The following is a 14,777-nucleotide window of genomic DNA, read 5'->3' as shown; positions in this document are numbered from 1 at the left end:
ATATATTGCACATTTCATCATTCAGCACTTGTGTCTTAAAGTGTTTCAGAAAAATTTTACAAAACTATTCAGCTAATGCAAAATATGTCTCAAAATGTGTTTTATAGCATGAAGCAAGCTTTACATTCTGACTTTTTAGTTTAAGGGAGTTTCTGCTCTTTTGCTCACTTCGGCCAACCAGCTGAAGTTACTTAGTCGAAATAACCCTGTGAAAATAATATGCCAATGTGTTTTTATAAAAGCAGATATTAGACAAAACAAGAGACCATGAAGTTAACTATTTAATTTCCTTTTTATTGAAATAATCCATAGTTAATCATTGTAATGGTGAATACTGAATGTCCATTGAGGGTGCTTGTATCCTGAAATACTGAAATACTGTCAATGTGCAGAACAACGCTAGCCAGACAGTTTGTTTTTTGTCAGAAAGGAAAGTATCTTTTAATAAAGTCGCAGATCTGTGAAACTGTCTAACATCACAAAAGAACTTTAAATGGCTCCCTTAAATTGTTGGTTGTATGATGTCACATAACGCTCACGTTCACACATAAAGCTCAGCGCTTTGAGTGTCTCGTTGCCGAAAGGCGTAATATAAATAAACTTACCTTACCTACCTTACGTTTTCTTAAAATCCTCTCTAGATAGTTAATATCATACTTGTAATTAGACAATGTAGAGGTATTGTCCCTAAAAAAAATTCCTATTTCCACTGTAGTTTTTTTGTCCATTTATCTTTGGTAATGAACTCCAAATCTTAGCCATATAATCGGTAGCTACTCCAAATATCCTCCGTCAGATTCCATACAGGACTCTGGCTTGGACAGTCCTAAATCACTTCTAATCTGAAGAAACATGTTAGTAAAATAAACCTAAATCTTGCAAGGGGGATGAATAATTTGAACCAAATTGTAAGTTTGTTTACATGTAGGAGACCAAACCCTAGAACAGAGCTTCTGGACCAGGTTGTTCTAAGTCGAACCCCACGCCACATTCTCCTGTTTGTTTGAACTTCCTGGAAAGATTTTTGACCAAAGCATCACTCTGTGACTGTCTTCAAGTGCATCACTCAGTTGAGTCCAAAGTGAGGAGCTTCTGGACACCTCAACATACCAGTACCGCTGTTAGAACTGAAGCAACAATTCCTGCAGCCAACAGAGGGACGGTAGAGCAGGAACCAATACAAACACAGAAACCAATACAAACAGCCGTACCAAATTAATGTTAATGACGACAAGCCATGCCTATCACAGCTGAGCTTCTCTACCCACCACCAATACAAAAAAAAACAGATCACAGCTGTAACTACTAACTTTTTAAGCTGCAACCAAAGCAATATTCTTAGTTATTCACTCCGTTTGCAGCAGATCTATGAAAACGTGATCTGCAAAACCACACAGCCAACCTACTGACATTTCTATAATGATAAAGCTTAAAATACAAGTACAGTGAAGCAGACTACCAACACTTTCTCCACTTTAAACAACTTTCATGCAAGCAGACTATGTTCAGTTATTACTGCAGGACAGACTAAATGAAAAGCTGTGAGTTACAGAATCAACACTCAACAAGACAAGTCCTGGGAATGGGGGCTATATATATTTGTAAAAGTACTGCAGAAAAAATTTATTTTATCCATCATATAGTCCCAAAAGCATCCCTGTTATCATTAGATTATTATTATTAACATTATTACTTTTTTGAGCCTCAGCATCCCACTGATGTTCTGTGATATGACTTTGATTGATTTGATTCTGGCAAACCATTCAGATTTGTTGAATTCGTCATTTAAACTGGATATTTTAAGACCTCTTAAGTCAAACAACAGATAATGAAACAGCAGTTCATAGCAACATATCTAACACGGCATAAAATCTCTGAGGGCCAAACATGGATTTGAATTACAAACTCTGGGGTCTCACAATAGTTTGACCTGATAGAGTGAGGTCTATACCACCTTAGCCTCTCACTGCAACACCGGGTCCTGTTGCTGTCATGACCAGAGAGCAGAGAAGCGACCCACAATGAGACAAGATTGCTTGGACAGAAATCAATACAGCCAAGGAATGGGACTCAGAAAGCATTGATAGCAGCGCTAGGTCCTTATCGGTGTCCAAGCTGCCCTAGCAGGCCACAGCTGAGTGGAAAGCTATCCAGAAATCTGGTCAGAGGCAAGAATACCCGGCGACTGAAAAAACACCCCTGGAGTCATTACGCTGCTATCACCCTATCAAACACCATGTCCCTCGCCTGCTGTAATCCATCTTCTCCAAAACAATTCATTTGTCTTCTCCTCTCCTTCCTCTGTAACAGAAAGAAACGAAGGCTCCACAGGCTGCGGGGAAGATCCACACGGACTTCGAGAGGGGCTTCATTATGGCAGAAGTAATGAAATTCCAGGATTTTAAAGAAGAAGGCAGCGAGAGCGCTGTCAAGGTGAGCAGTTAGTGTGCCGGAGGAGATGAAGGGAAAGTCTCCTGTGATCTGTGGAGCTGACAGTCGCAACGCAGCTCCGACTGAAAACTCCTCTTCACCTTTACTCGGGGGAAGAAATTACTGCACACACTCAGGCACCACCAGTGACAAGCCAGCTGATGGTGGCTCTAAACACTGCTATCGTGCTCCAGCTGTGCATATCTTTATCCCATTGTGTTCTAACTGGCTGATGGTAGCTCTTGCTTTTGGCTCGGCTCAGACGCTCAGAGGAGGCACTTCTTCAGCTCGCCGGGCGTTTATCAGATCCGTACAGAGTGCCAGTAGCTCAGACCTCTCCCTCGCCAGGTCCCCACTGTAGGCATGTGACAGTGATATAAAGTGGCAAGTTAAATAAAGTGTAAAATTCCTCAAATAAGGACAGCTTCATGGATGGTAGCACGGAAATATGACTTGCATGTCTTAGTTACATGTCTGCCAGCCTTTGTTTTGACCTTTTAATTGTTCATGTGCACCCTCATGTTAAATATAATAACAAACAGTGTTACAAAATTACTCACACCCACTAAACTATATTACCTTTCTGTCACATTTCAAGCACAGTAATCAACATATTTTATTGGGATTTTATTCGATGGGGAGTACAAACTTGTGATGTGGAAGGAAGTGTTACCTAGTAATTATTTAACTTGTAAAAATCTGAAATCTGTTCAGCCCCCCTTGACAACAGCACTAAACAAAATACAGTGACAAGAAAATGAACTCTCAAACTCTCAATTGATTTAGATTTGGACTTTGACTGGGCCATTCTAACACCTGAATGTGCACTGATCTAAACTACTCCATTGTAGCTCTGGCTGTACAGGGTTCTTGTTCCTACTTAAAGATGTTGCTTTTAACACGTTTTCTTCCAGGACTGCATTATATGTTACACCACACGTATTCCCAGCAAACTCCTACCAGCATCCCTGTCCTTGTTAAAAGGCACAGTACTGCCACTACCATGCTTTACTATTGGGATGGTGTGTTCAAGTTGATGTGTAGAGTTAGTTTTCAACCATCAAAAGCATTTTGCATGTAGGCCAAAAGGTTCAGTTTTAGTCTAACCTGACCAGAGCTCCTTCTGTGCCATATTTGGTATATTGTTCTGTAAACTAACCCTGCTTTAAACTTGGCCACAATTTTATCCCTGAGCTGTCCGATGCTGTTTGTTCCCTAACAAACTTCTAATGCCTTCTCAGTTGTTGGATTATATGTAGATTAAATGACTCACAGGCAGACTTTTATTAGGCAGTTGGCTGCCCTGGATTCTATTTAGGGGTGCCACAGTGAAGGGGGACAAATACACTTTTCAGATTTGTACTGGTTTAAAAAAGTTTGAAAATCCTTTTCTTCCCACTTCATAATTATATGCTGCTTTTTGTTGGACTATCATGTGAAATCCTGATAAAATACACAGAGGCTCATGGTTGTAACGTGATTAAGTGCCAAAAGGGTTATTAATTATTTTTAAGACAGTGTATGTCATTGTGTTTTTTTAATGAATTATTTTAAATATAAAGTTTTGGTCTGGCATTAGCTTCTAATCTGGAAGCTGAAACTACAGAATAAAAATTCAACCAATTAGTGCCATAAGATTTTTTTTTCAGATTTAACAAACCTCTATAAAATTGTTGTTTCATTAAATGAAAGCAGAAGTGACTGAGTTTGCTCTGCATAAACCTTGTGATCAGCAGCCGTAAGCCATGCTGGCACGATCTCTTTATCAGCAGCATCTACTCCATGTGCCCACTTACAGACTCAGCTAATGTAATTATGGTGGCACAAAAGGCCCATGGAGACCAGTGAGGAAGGAAGCACTAAAAAACATTTAAACCTCTTTAGTATTCAAGCCTCTTTTAAAAAATTTTTTTTTTATATTTAATGCAGTGGCAGTGTATTGTCCACACCCCCCATAAGCTGGTAACACAGTGAATCGTGTTGGTCTCTGGGGGGGTTTCACCATTGTTATCCAGGGTTGAGATCTGAATGTCAGGTCCTCACTGCTTGCTCTCTCTTTAATCCCTTTTTGAGCCTCAGAAGAACATGAAGCGTCTCTGACTGCGGCATTAAGGTCCGTGCTATTTAATGCCAGTTGTGGGAATAGGCTGCATGAATAGGGCCAGAGTACGGGGATATCACATTATTAGTAATCATATCTGCTTAAGCCAAGCTTGCTGCTCCAGATGGCTGCTTTCAAGTGCAAATGAACCAGTTAGATGTGTCGGGTTTAATACATACTCAGGAATCACAAATAGCCATTGATTTTTTTTTTTTTTCCTGTTTGCCTCTCCATCCTGTGTTTCTGGTGGTATTGAGCTTGGATTAAATGGTCTCCTGAGCCTTTTAAAGGGACATTGATTCCTCTAATTAATTGTGCACTGTGCAGAACCAGAATGCATAAACCTGTCTGTGTTAGCACTTCAAGTCAATTATTTTGAGTTTGCCGGGAAGAAGAACAAACACTTACAGTATACAAAAGAAATGTTAGAACTTATTTAGTTTCCTTGAGAAGTTTCAAATCGCTGTAATCAAAGACTTATTAACATTTTGGGCCTGTGCACACAAAGCTCAAATGGGCAGACGAGAGGATTACTCGCTCAGTGGGAATTCAGGCACCCCCACCAGCAAAACATGCATGCATTTCTGTGTGTTTGATTCAGTGTGTGTGTTTGCAAGTTTGATATATGCAAGTGATAGTGGCGCCACCAAAGGGTGTGCACAGGGGCAATGGCCACCCCAATAGATTTACTGCCCACCCAAGTGCCCTACCCCAGGTAAAACAGTCTCATATGCAGCGTAATTGGTGAGGAAATGCTTCTATAAGTTGCATATTCATTTATTCCTTTAATTTTTTTATGAATATGACAATTTTTTGTTCTTAGTGTGCCGATATAATTTTTGTATTGTCTTTTTGGGGTGCCTACCCAAGATTATAAGTGGGCCCCATTTGGTCACTGCTTTAAAAGCTTCTGGAAGTGCCCCAGTGCAGTTTAATATCCCAAAGTAAATAATATAGATAGATAGACAGACAGACAGACAGACAGACAGACAGACAGATATTTCCAATCATCCAAGTCATGGCAACTACAACAGGCTTAAATAGAAAACCCCTGGACTTTCACTCGGTTTTTCTGGAAATGTTTCAACACCTATCCAGGGTTCTTTGTCAGTTCCAGAGGCTCAGAGTTGGGCAACCTAGAGTTGGAAGCTGATGTATTTAAACACTTGAAGGCCCATCCTCCAAGGAGCATTCATGTCATGTTACATTTGGGAACGATACCCTTATGTTCATGCAGGAGTATGAGCATAATTTCAGAAAGCTTGCAGTCTTCAGATTCCACCTTCAGTTCAATCTGAGATGCAGACAATAGATGGATTGCTCCAAGGAGGATGGGCTTCCAAGTGCTTAAAAATAGCAGCTTCCAACTCCAGGATGCTCAACTCCAAGCCTCCAGAACTGACATAAACTCCTGGATAGGTGTCGAAATGTTTTTAGAAAAACAGCGAAAATCCGGTACCCGTCGATTTAAGCTTGTTGTAATTACTATGTTTTTTGTATTAAACCAAATAGTTAATGTAGTTTGTGTAATGGTACTATAAACTTATGCCAGTTCTGTTTCCTGTTATTTTACTTCATCTTTTTTTGTTTCTAACAGGCAGCTGGGAAATACAGACAGCAGGGCAGAAACTACACCGTTGAGGATGGAGATGTCATCTTTTTCAAATTCAATGCACCAAATGCACCAAAGAAGAAGTGACTTGGGAAGAATGTTATTGTTGTTTACACAACTGATTTTATTTTTCATGGCTTTTTTTGGGCGGATACATGCAGTGTCATCAGAAAGTATTCACACCCGTTCCCTTTTTCCACTTTTCAATACATTACACACCTATTCTGAAACCAATTTGTGTAAAGTTTTCTTTTAAAAAAGGGTCTACTCAAAATACTCCATAAAGACAAGGCGAAAATATATTGTCAGACATTTTTGAAAATTTGTAGAAAATTTAACACCAACATAATAGGTACGTAAGTATTCACACCCTTTGCTATGACAGTTAAAATGGAACTCAGTCATCTGATTTCCACTGATTTCCCTTGAGATGTTTCTGCAACTTAACAGGAGCCCACCTGTGCTAAAGTTCAATTGGTTGAATATGATGTCACACAGTTGACAGTGGATATCGGAGTAGAAATCAAGCAATTAAGCGGACATGGCGGCCAGCTTGAATTTTACTCAGAAAAACACTTTGGAGATTTTTAGAGCGAAGAAACAAATTAAGGTTTTCATCATCCTAAACAAAGCTTTCATGCCTAAACTCCAAGCATCATGTCTGGAGAAAAACAAGCATTGCTCATTGCTTTGCTAACACCATCCCTCCTATCAAGCATGGTGGTGGCAACATCATGCTGTGTTTTTCTGTGGCAGGAACTGGGTCACTAGATAAGATAACAGCAGTCAAATATACACTGTTTTTTCTAAGAAAACCTGATCCAGAGAGCTCTGTAACTCAGACTTGAGTGGCCCAGCCAGAGCTGGACTTAAATCCAAATAAAATTTCAGGGAAAGATTTAAAAAATGTCTGTTGTCTAAAACTGCCCATCAAACCTCACTGAGTTTGGAAGGATCTACAGAGAAGAATGGTAGATACTCAAAGCGGGTGTCCCAAGCTTGTAGAGACCTACATAAGGATACTTGAGGCTGACCAAAGGTGCAACAACAAAATATTGAACCATGGCCATGAAATACATGATTAATTTTCACATTTATTTTAAAAGCTGTTTTCTCCTATAGTCATTGGGTACTGTGTGTGTAGATAAAGAAATATTCAGATCTACTTTAGAAAAAGTCTCTAACACAAAGAGTAGAAAAAGTGAGAGGGTGTGAATATTATCTGGTGGCATTCTAGCGCCTATCCAAAGGTTTTGGTTCCCCCACCTTGAGAGCCAAAAAACAGGCTGTGTAAATTCTGACAGTTTCTCTGTTTAGGTTCGGGATCGGGGGATAGACCCCCCCCTCCAAATCGAAGCAGCATTTTAAGGAGCATATTAGTCTCTAGATACTTCATTAATCTCCATCACTGGTGCCAGCGCTGACACAGCTGACAGCAGAGACAATACCACCTGCTCTGCTCCCCCTCCTGCAGATAAAGCATGTTTTACAGTAGGCCAGATGTCTACACTCAATAAAACATTTGACGAAAACCAGCCTGTGTGTGTTTAGGGATGTCTGTATTGAGTGGAGAGCTGCATGGGGACGGCGATAGCGGTCCTGCCGACCACTGATTAGAGAATTAAAAGACACAGCTGACACTGACTGTAGTGTAGAGGGGACAATTATAATTAAGTCTGTTAAGTGATGCTGATTTTGGAAGGGCACATGGAGGATTCAGGTGCTTTTTGCCAAAAGAAAGTGGTCATTTTAATTATTATTTCCAAACAGATTGAGTTAACCTTTCACTGAATGTGTGTGCGCTCTCTCCCCTGAAACCAGATCTGGCCCAAGGCATAAGCAAACTAAGCCGCTGATACTTATGGCATCAAGGCCAGCAGGGCAACCTCTGTGAGGACTCGATTATAACACAGAAAACAGAAGATTACATATTTCAAGCTGGATTCACAAAGAACAGGCTTACTTTTAAATGGGCTCATATGGTTTCTGAAAGATAAATCCGGAATATTTTAAATGTTAACATTTTATGTAGGAATTGTAATAACTGACAAATGGTGTAGTTTTAATAAACAATTCCATATTACTAGTTTAATTGTTAGAATTTGTCAAAATGTAACACTACGTTTGTCCTTTATGAAGTTTTTGCTGATATTTTGTACATTTGCAGTTTGCAAAGAATTTTAATCAAATGACAGGTTCTACGGTTGCTTAAAAACATCCAATTAAACTCGGCCTCCCCTTCACTCTGCAGAGTTTTATACTAGACACAACAACCAGTGCAAATGACTGAGTCAGTGAAATTACCTACAGCGTCTCCACAATTTACTTACTGTGCCCTGCGATGGACTGGCGACATGTTTAGGGTGGACCCCACCTCCCGCCCATAGACTGCTGGAGATAGGCACCAGCTTCCCTGCGACCCACTATGGAAGAAGCTGTAGGAAATGACTGACTGACTGACATTTTTACTGTTTTACACTAAGTACTATTTATTTATTAAATAAATAACCTGAAGCAACTGATCACATTCTGTCATCTAGTGAATTTATCATTTGCTCAGTTCTTAATGAAAGATGTATTAAATGTACAACAATTAAGAGCGGTCAATTTTAAGTGAATTTTAATAAGTTTAAATGGGCCACAAAATGACATTCTGCTTTCGGCGCACACAATCTTTGGAGGGATGATTCTCTAAAGTTCGATTCAAGTAAGCCAAGCTGGACGCTGCCCACACCTTAGTTTAAGGGCACACTCAACTGAGCGCCACCTGGGAGACACCTGTAGCACACTGCTGTAACAGCAATCACTAATAATGATTATTTCTAGAGTGCCTAGTTTATAAATGACGAGAAAAACTCAATCTGTGAGTGTGGGCCGACATTTTTTAAGTGGAACTGCAAAGAAAATGCTGTATAAGCCAAATTATCAATGAGTTATATCAAAACAGGGAGAAAGAAAGCTAATCCAGCACCACCCTGTGCAAAGATTGTCAATTAGAGAGAGATGCTCCTTTAACAAAGCTTTTTTGTTACTGAATGTGCAAATTAAGAAAGCTATTAGAAAATGGTGATAAAGCTCCGCCTGTTTTTGGTAGAGTTTTGTTAAAACATTGTAGCATCTTTCAAAAACAGGTTTTAATATCAATGTTGAAGCAGGGAAAGCTGTTTAGAAACTCCATCCCAAAAAATCCATGGGATTTGTTTAAGAGTAACTGTTGAAATGTTACACATTTATAAAACCACATAATTCTATACTGTTTTTCTTTTAGGTTAAATATTTTACACAATGTAGCATAATTATTATAGTATAAACAACAACAAAAAAAATATATAAAAAACTATATTGCAGTATTTACAGTTAAGACTCAAATTAGTCATACCCCGGCCAGATTCAGGGTTTAAAGTAATCTTTTGATTTTACCATCATGTTTCTTCTGACAGGATGTAACATTTTGGAGTGGCCAAGCAAGAGTCTCAACTTGAATCTAATAGAGAATCTGTGGAGGGAGGCAAAGATAAGCGTGATAGCAAGGAGGCCTTCCTACCTCAAAGACGTGGAGCTCAACAAAAATGAATCATTAAAATATCAGTGGAATAATAAAAAAAGAAACTGGTCAGCATTTCATGCAAAGGAATAGATTGCTGTAATGACAAAAAAAGATGATTTTCAACATGACATTTTTCATTTGTGTGGTTTTTTTAAATGATGCTCTTTGTACGTTCTTTTGTAATCCTATGAGAGATGCCTTTGTCATTTACATTCAAACTTCTTGGTTGAATAACAATAAATTTAAATCACTATCTGCCTGGGTTTTAAATGAATACTCAGGGATCCACATGATTTAAATTATTGTTTAAACGGGATATTGGATGGTACGGAAGATACAGTACAGGCTTTGATGTTACTTATGTTATCGATTCTTTATTTGTTGAGACATGAAAAGTAAGTTAAATCAAGTTTGGGGAACATTTTTGTATACCATTAAACTGCTTAAAACACTTTACTGTCAAAATCTAGAACCGCTCAAAGTCACAAATCAAACACTTGCAAGCATAAAGTGCCATTTCTTATAACTGTGACTTAAAAAGGATTTGCTCTTTAATAGGTTTTCTTGACCATACCTTAAAGGCAGATTTTGACCTTTGAACACAAAGTTTGAAAACCTCTTCTTTCCAGGATGAGGCGTTTTTCCTTCTCTGTTCGAACAGTGAGGCCCAAATGCATATTAACAAAACGAAAAGAGGCACTAACTCACAGCACATTTCCTTGGGGAAAAACTCCACATTTCAGAACACTCGGTATAGCATGAAAATAGACATCTGCACAATCCGGCCATGCAGCCAGAAAACGATTCCTGTTGTCTGAAGTAGTGTTTTTCTCACCCCTATACTTTGTGTGTAAGTGTTTGTGAAGCATTTATGCTGATGGAATTGCGCTGCTGCAGCCCGAGCTACTTCTGAGTAAGATTGTGTTCTCGGCGGGAGTCCGGACAAAAGAGCTGTAGATCAGCAGCGCTTTGCTGAATATCTCGTAAGCATTAAGAGTGCAGCGAAAGAAAATGGCCATTTGATGGGGACGAAAAGATTGAATAAAAATGGTCATTTTGCAGCAAAAAAAAAATGTGTTGCATATCCAACTTTTGGATGGGATGTTTTGTGGAGGCTGCAGAAAGCATGGTGTTTGTCATGGAAATAAGGTGGATTACAGTCTTGGAGGTCTGAGATCAGTGGCAAAATATAGGAGGGTGTTCATTGTGCTTATTTAAAAAGCATCACGGAGGGACATGTGTGGATCATAAACCACTGGGCTTATTTTGCTTTGTGTTAACCGCAGATTTTAATCACTCAAACTCCACACAACACACAAAGGAGGGACCCATCACTTAGAGGCCTCATATATACTCCTTCATCGAGCTTCAGCTGACAGTTTTTTAAGTGAAACCATTCAAATCCTCTGGAGATCACAATGGGGGCTTGAGACCAAAACTGCTTTTGCATTCTTCTTGGGATGGCAGTGGTGTTGGCCAACCTAAACCCCACACAGAAGATTATTCATCCGCTGCAATTTTGAGGCTCTGGGATTGATGAGTTCTTCGAAGTGGTCTGGTTCGAGGAGAATTTTGTTTTTTATAAAGTGCCAATAAATCTCTTCAGCGCAAGTAATAAAGCTATTTAGAATCAAAACATCATGCAAAAAAATCTCTTGTTCCATCCCCAACATGATGTTTCAGGCTTTGATAGCAGCAATTTTGCTGTCACATGAAAGAGATGATTTAAGGATTCAGAAGAGGATCTTGTGTCATTTCTGTGGTGACGTCATGGCTCTTGATTAAGAAAACAGCTGTTCACGTTGCTGTTCGTAGCTATTATCAGGTGGATTTTAAAAAGCTGCCCTGCAGGACTGACAATCCAGGAAACGTGACAGAATCTCTGCAGAAATCTGCTGTCAGTGCCATCAATCAAGTGGTGCCACTCTGGCCCGAGGCAAACCACAGTGGCATCGAATCAAGAAGAGCAAAGAGTGGAAAGCTTGCTTTTAAAACTCACACCCAACAAAACAGAGAGCGGCCTGCCATCGTAAATCACGCTTCGCTCTCACCAACAACCTTTGAAGAATAAAAAAAAAGATGTATGAGTTTTAACAAATAAACATGTGGCATTTTTCAGAGCTGTAACTATGCACGGGGGGATTGTATTGGGAAATCTGATGGTTGTAGCAAAAACACTGTAGTGTATCATTACAAAAAAGAAATTATCTCTATTTTGGATGACAATAAAAGCCATGTTGTAATTGTTGTTATTGTGTGATTTCCTGCCTGACACTATAAGCTGCACATCGTCAAAACGGCACCATGATGTGACAAAAATAACAGTAAAGTGTGCATATAGAGGAGTGTTTATGCAGCAATTTCCTCTCCCTTATGTTGTGCCACCATGATACAGCGAACTGCTTAGATTTATTGTTCACGCTGTCAAGAGGATGACACTTTGTTGATGCAGCGCTGAGTGAAAAGAACAATGTAAACAGCTGAGCTTGGTAAGGAGCCATTAGATTTCACCCCATGACGTTTGGTTTCTACTTTTTGCTTTTTATTTTCTCTGCCATGTTATCAGCGTTTAATAAGACGCTATTTATCATATAAGCTGACATGTTTTTAGGATCATTATAATTTGAATTTGAGACATTAATTATGAAAAACAAGCAGGTAAAATATAACTTTCTAAACTTAAATGGGTGTTTTTATCTCTTGCTTGTGACTCATGTGCTTTTACACCAGTTACCTGACTTCAACACCTTCCAAAAACAAATACTCAAATGTATATTGAAAAGCTGAGATTGGGGCAGTTGTGGTTCATCACCTGCCTGAGAAGCTGTCGTTCTAATTCCAGCTTCCCCTGCCACATGCTGCTTAGTGTCTTGAGCAAGGCACTAAACCCATCTGCAAACTAGTGAGTAATAAGTGCTTTAGGTTATCAGCACAATTAGAGAAGCTTTATATTAGTAATCTGGTTTCTGTTTAATGTCTAACATGACAAGGCCAAAGAACTTAAAATGCAACTGAATTATAATAATTATTTACCTTATAGAAGGATAGTTTCACCCTTTGTTTATCATACATGCATAATCTTTACTTAGTAAAACTCATTATATATTTTGGAAAGATGGAACACAACTTACTAACCATTTTTGTTCAGAAATATACAATATTGAAGATAAATCATTTTAATAACTTATGATCTAATTTCTTTGTTGAATCCACACATATATTTTCAGTGTTTGATCACATCTTTGAGCAAAATCTTATAACCATTTTGGATCTCGGGATCCTGGCTGATAAACAGTTAGGGGCCTCATCTGTTTTGTGGGGTTGTGCTTTTTGCAGGTGACAGGTTTATGCAGCTGGTAGGGTCATTTTTACAACCACACTTATTTATTACACTTGTAATACAGTCCAGATTGTCACAGGTATGTAATCAGTGAAAACATTGTCAGTCAAAAAACAGTTGCATAAATAACTGAAAAAGATGCTCTGCAGCCTGCGGACAAAACTCATCAATAATGCTGTTGTGGAAGTTTAATTTACTCATGTCTTAAGTACAAATTCAATCCAATATTCTGGCTTTTGAACATCTTGCTGATAACAAACTCTACAATCTTTGCCATCTCTAGAAGTCTAAAAGTTTGTCGTTCTTAAAATTTTAACCCCTCTATTTAAACTGTTAACAGCTTCTACTGAATATCTACTACTGTAGGGTTTATAGGCCACTAAATATTTTTTCTTTTGCAGAAGAACTCTGTTTTAATAGCAGTGTTTATCACACCTATTCAGGAATAGCATTTAAGATTTGACAAAAATATGAAGACATTTCTGCGGATTCATTGAATGGTATCAAGTCCTACAATAGTCAAAAACATTTAAAACAACTAAAACAAGGCTGAATTGGGACTCATGATTATCTTATTAGCACATACAGTGGAGAGGATGATAAGAAAGATACATAAAAATGTCTTAAGCTCCCTAATAGGGAACTGCAGCAAAGTTTTCAGTGTGAAATAATTACACGGCAATAAAAGACTAATTTCTTTTAAGGCTTTTTCCAAATCTTTATGAGTAGAGCCAATGTGAAGAGTGCTGTATGTTTTGCATATAGCACTCATTTCATTACACATTATCATAAGTTTAGCTTATTCTTCTGTGTATTTTTGTTTACATTTTCTGTTTTAGCTCTTCTCAGTATGAAAGCCAGTTAAAACTGGAATCATTGTATGTTACAACACAGTTTTGTGTGCAGTAGGGTCACTCTGTCTCTGACTGCCCTTCATAAAACAAACTGTTAATATTTTAAATGGTAAACTGTCTAAATGTATATATTATTCTTCCAGTCATACTCTGCACTAGAGCCACATTCACCCAATTGCACTAACAAACCTGCACACATTCATACACTGAGGTTAAGTGCCTTGCCCAGGGGCACATCAACATGTGGCAGGAGGAAGCTGGAATCAAACTCACTACTTTGCAAGATTGCAAGAAAACTACTCCTCCCACTGAGGAGCTCAACAAAAATATTCATAACCCTCAAACCTTTTCACATTTTGTTAACCACAAACTTCAGTGTTATTTTATTGGAATTTTACATGATAGACCAACACAAATTGATGCATAATTATGCTGTAGAAAGAAAATGATTTTCAAGATTTTCTAAGTCTTACAAAAACTAGGTTGTGGGCGATAGGTTTTCAGCCCTGCTGAGCCAATGCTTTGCAGAACTACATTTCATTTACAATTACAGCTGCAGGTCTTCTGGGGTATGTCAGTGCCAACTCCACAAATATAGACACTGATATTTTTGCACATTCTTCTTTGCAATATAGCCTAAGCACAGACAGATTTTCAATTTTTGCAAAAATCCTCAAATCCTCAAATGGATTCAGGTCTGACTTTGACTGGGTAATAAATGATCCTGGGAACGGGAAACAAGACTGAAACCGTTTAGCTGCGGGAGAAGAGCAGAGTTACAAACTGGACCTCAGAAAATGCACCAGGACTGAACGTGCAGCTTACCTGTAAGCGCAGGGAAACCCGTCGGGGGGAATGGTCATAGATCCAGTGGTGTAAGAGAGAGTGGCTCG

At 38.7% G+C, this 14,777-nt stretch overlaps 1 protein-coding gene across 1 annotated transcript in view; it reads left to right on the top strand.

The window, feature by feature from the left end:
* The window catches only part of LOC124871526 (obg-like ATPase 1), a 65,417-nt gene extending 57,739 nt beyond the window's left edge, over nucleotides 1–7,678 (top strand). The window contains exons 10-11 of the mRNA XM_047370890.1: nucleotides 2,311–2,433; nucleotides 6,129–7,678. Of these exons, the coding sequence (XP_047226846.1) occupies nucleotides 2,311–2,433; nucleotides 6,129–6,230 (225 nt within the window). The 3' untranslated portion in view covers nucleotides 6,231–7,678. The remainder of the gene's footprint in view (nucleotides 1–2,310; nucleotides 2,434–6,128) is intronic.
* The last annotated feature ends 7,099 nt before the right edge of the window (nucleotides 7,679–14,777 follow it).

The sequence above is a fragment of the Girardinichthys multiradiatus genome, chromosome 7, assembly GCF_021462225.1.
Source record: "Girardinichthys multiradiatus isolate DD_20200921_A chromosome 7, DD_fGirMul_XY1, whole genome shotgun sequence".
Lineage (NCBI taxonomy): Eukaryota > Metazoa > Chordata > Actinopteri > Cyprinodontiformes > Goodeidae > Girardinichthys > Girardinichthys multiradiatus.
The sequence above is the reverse complement of the archived record's forward strand: the minus strand, read 5'-3'. Positions and strand labels throughout refer to the sequence as shown.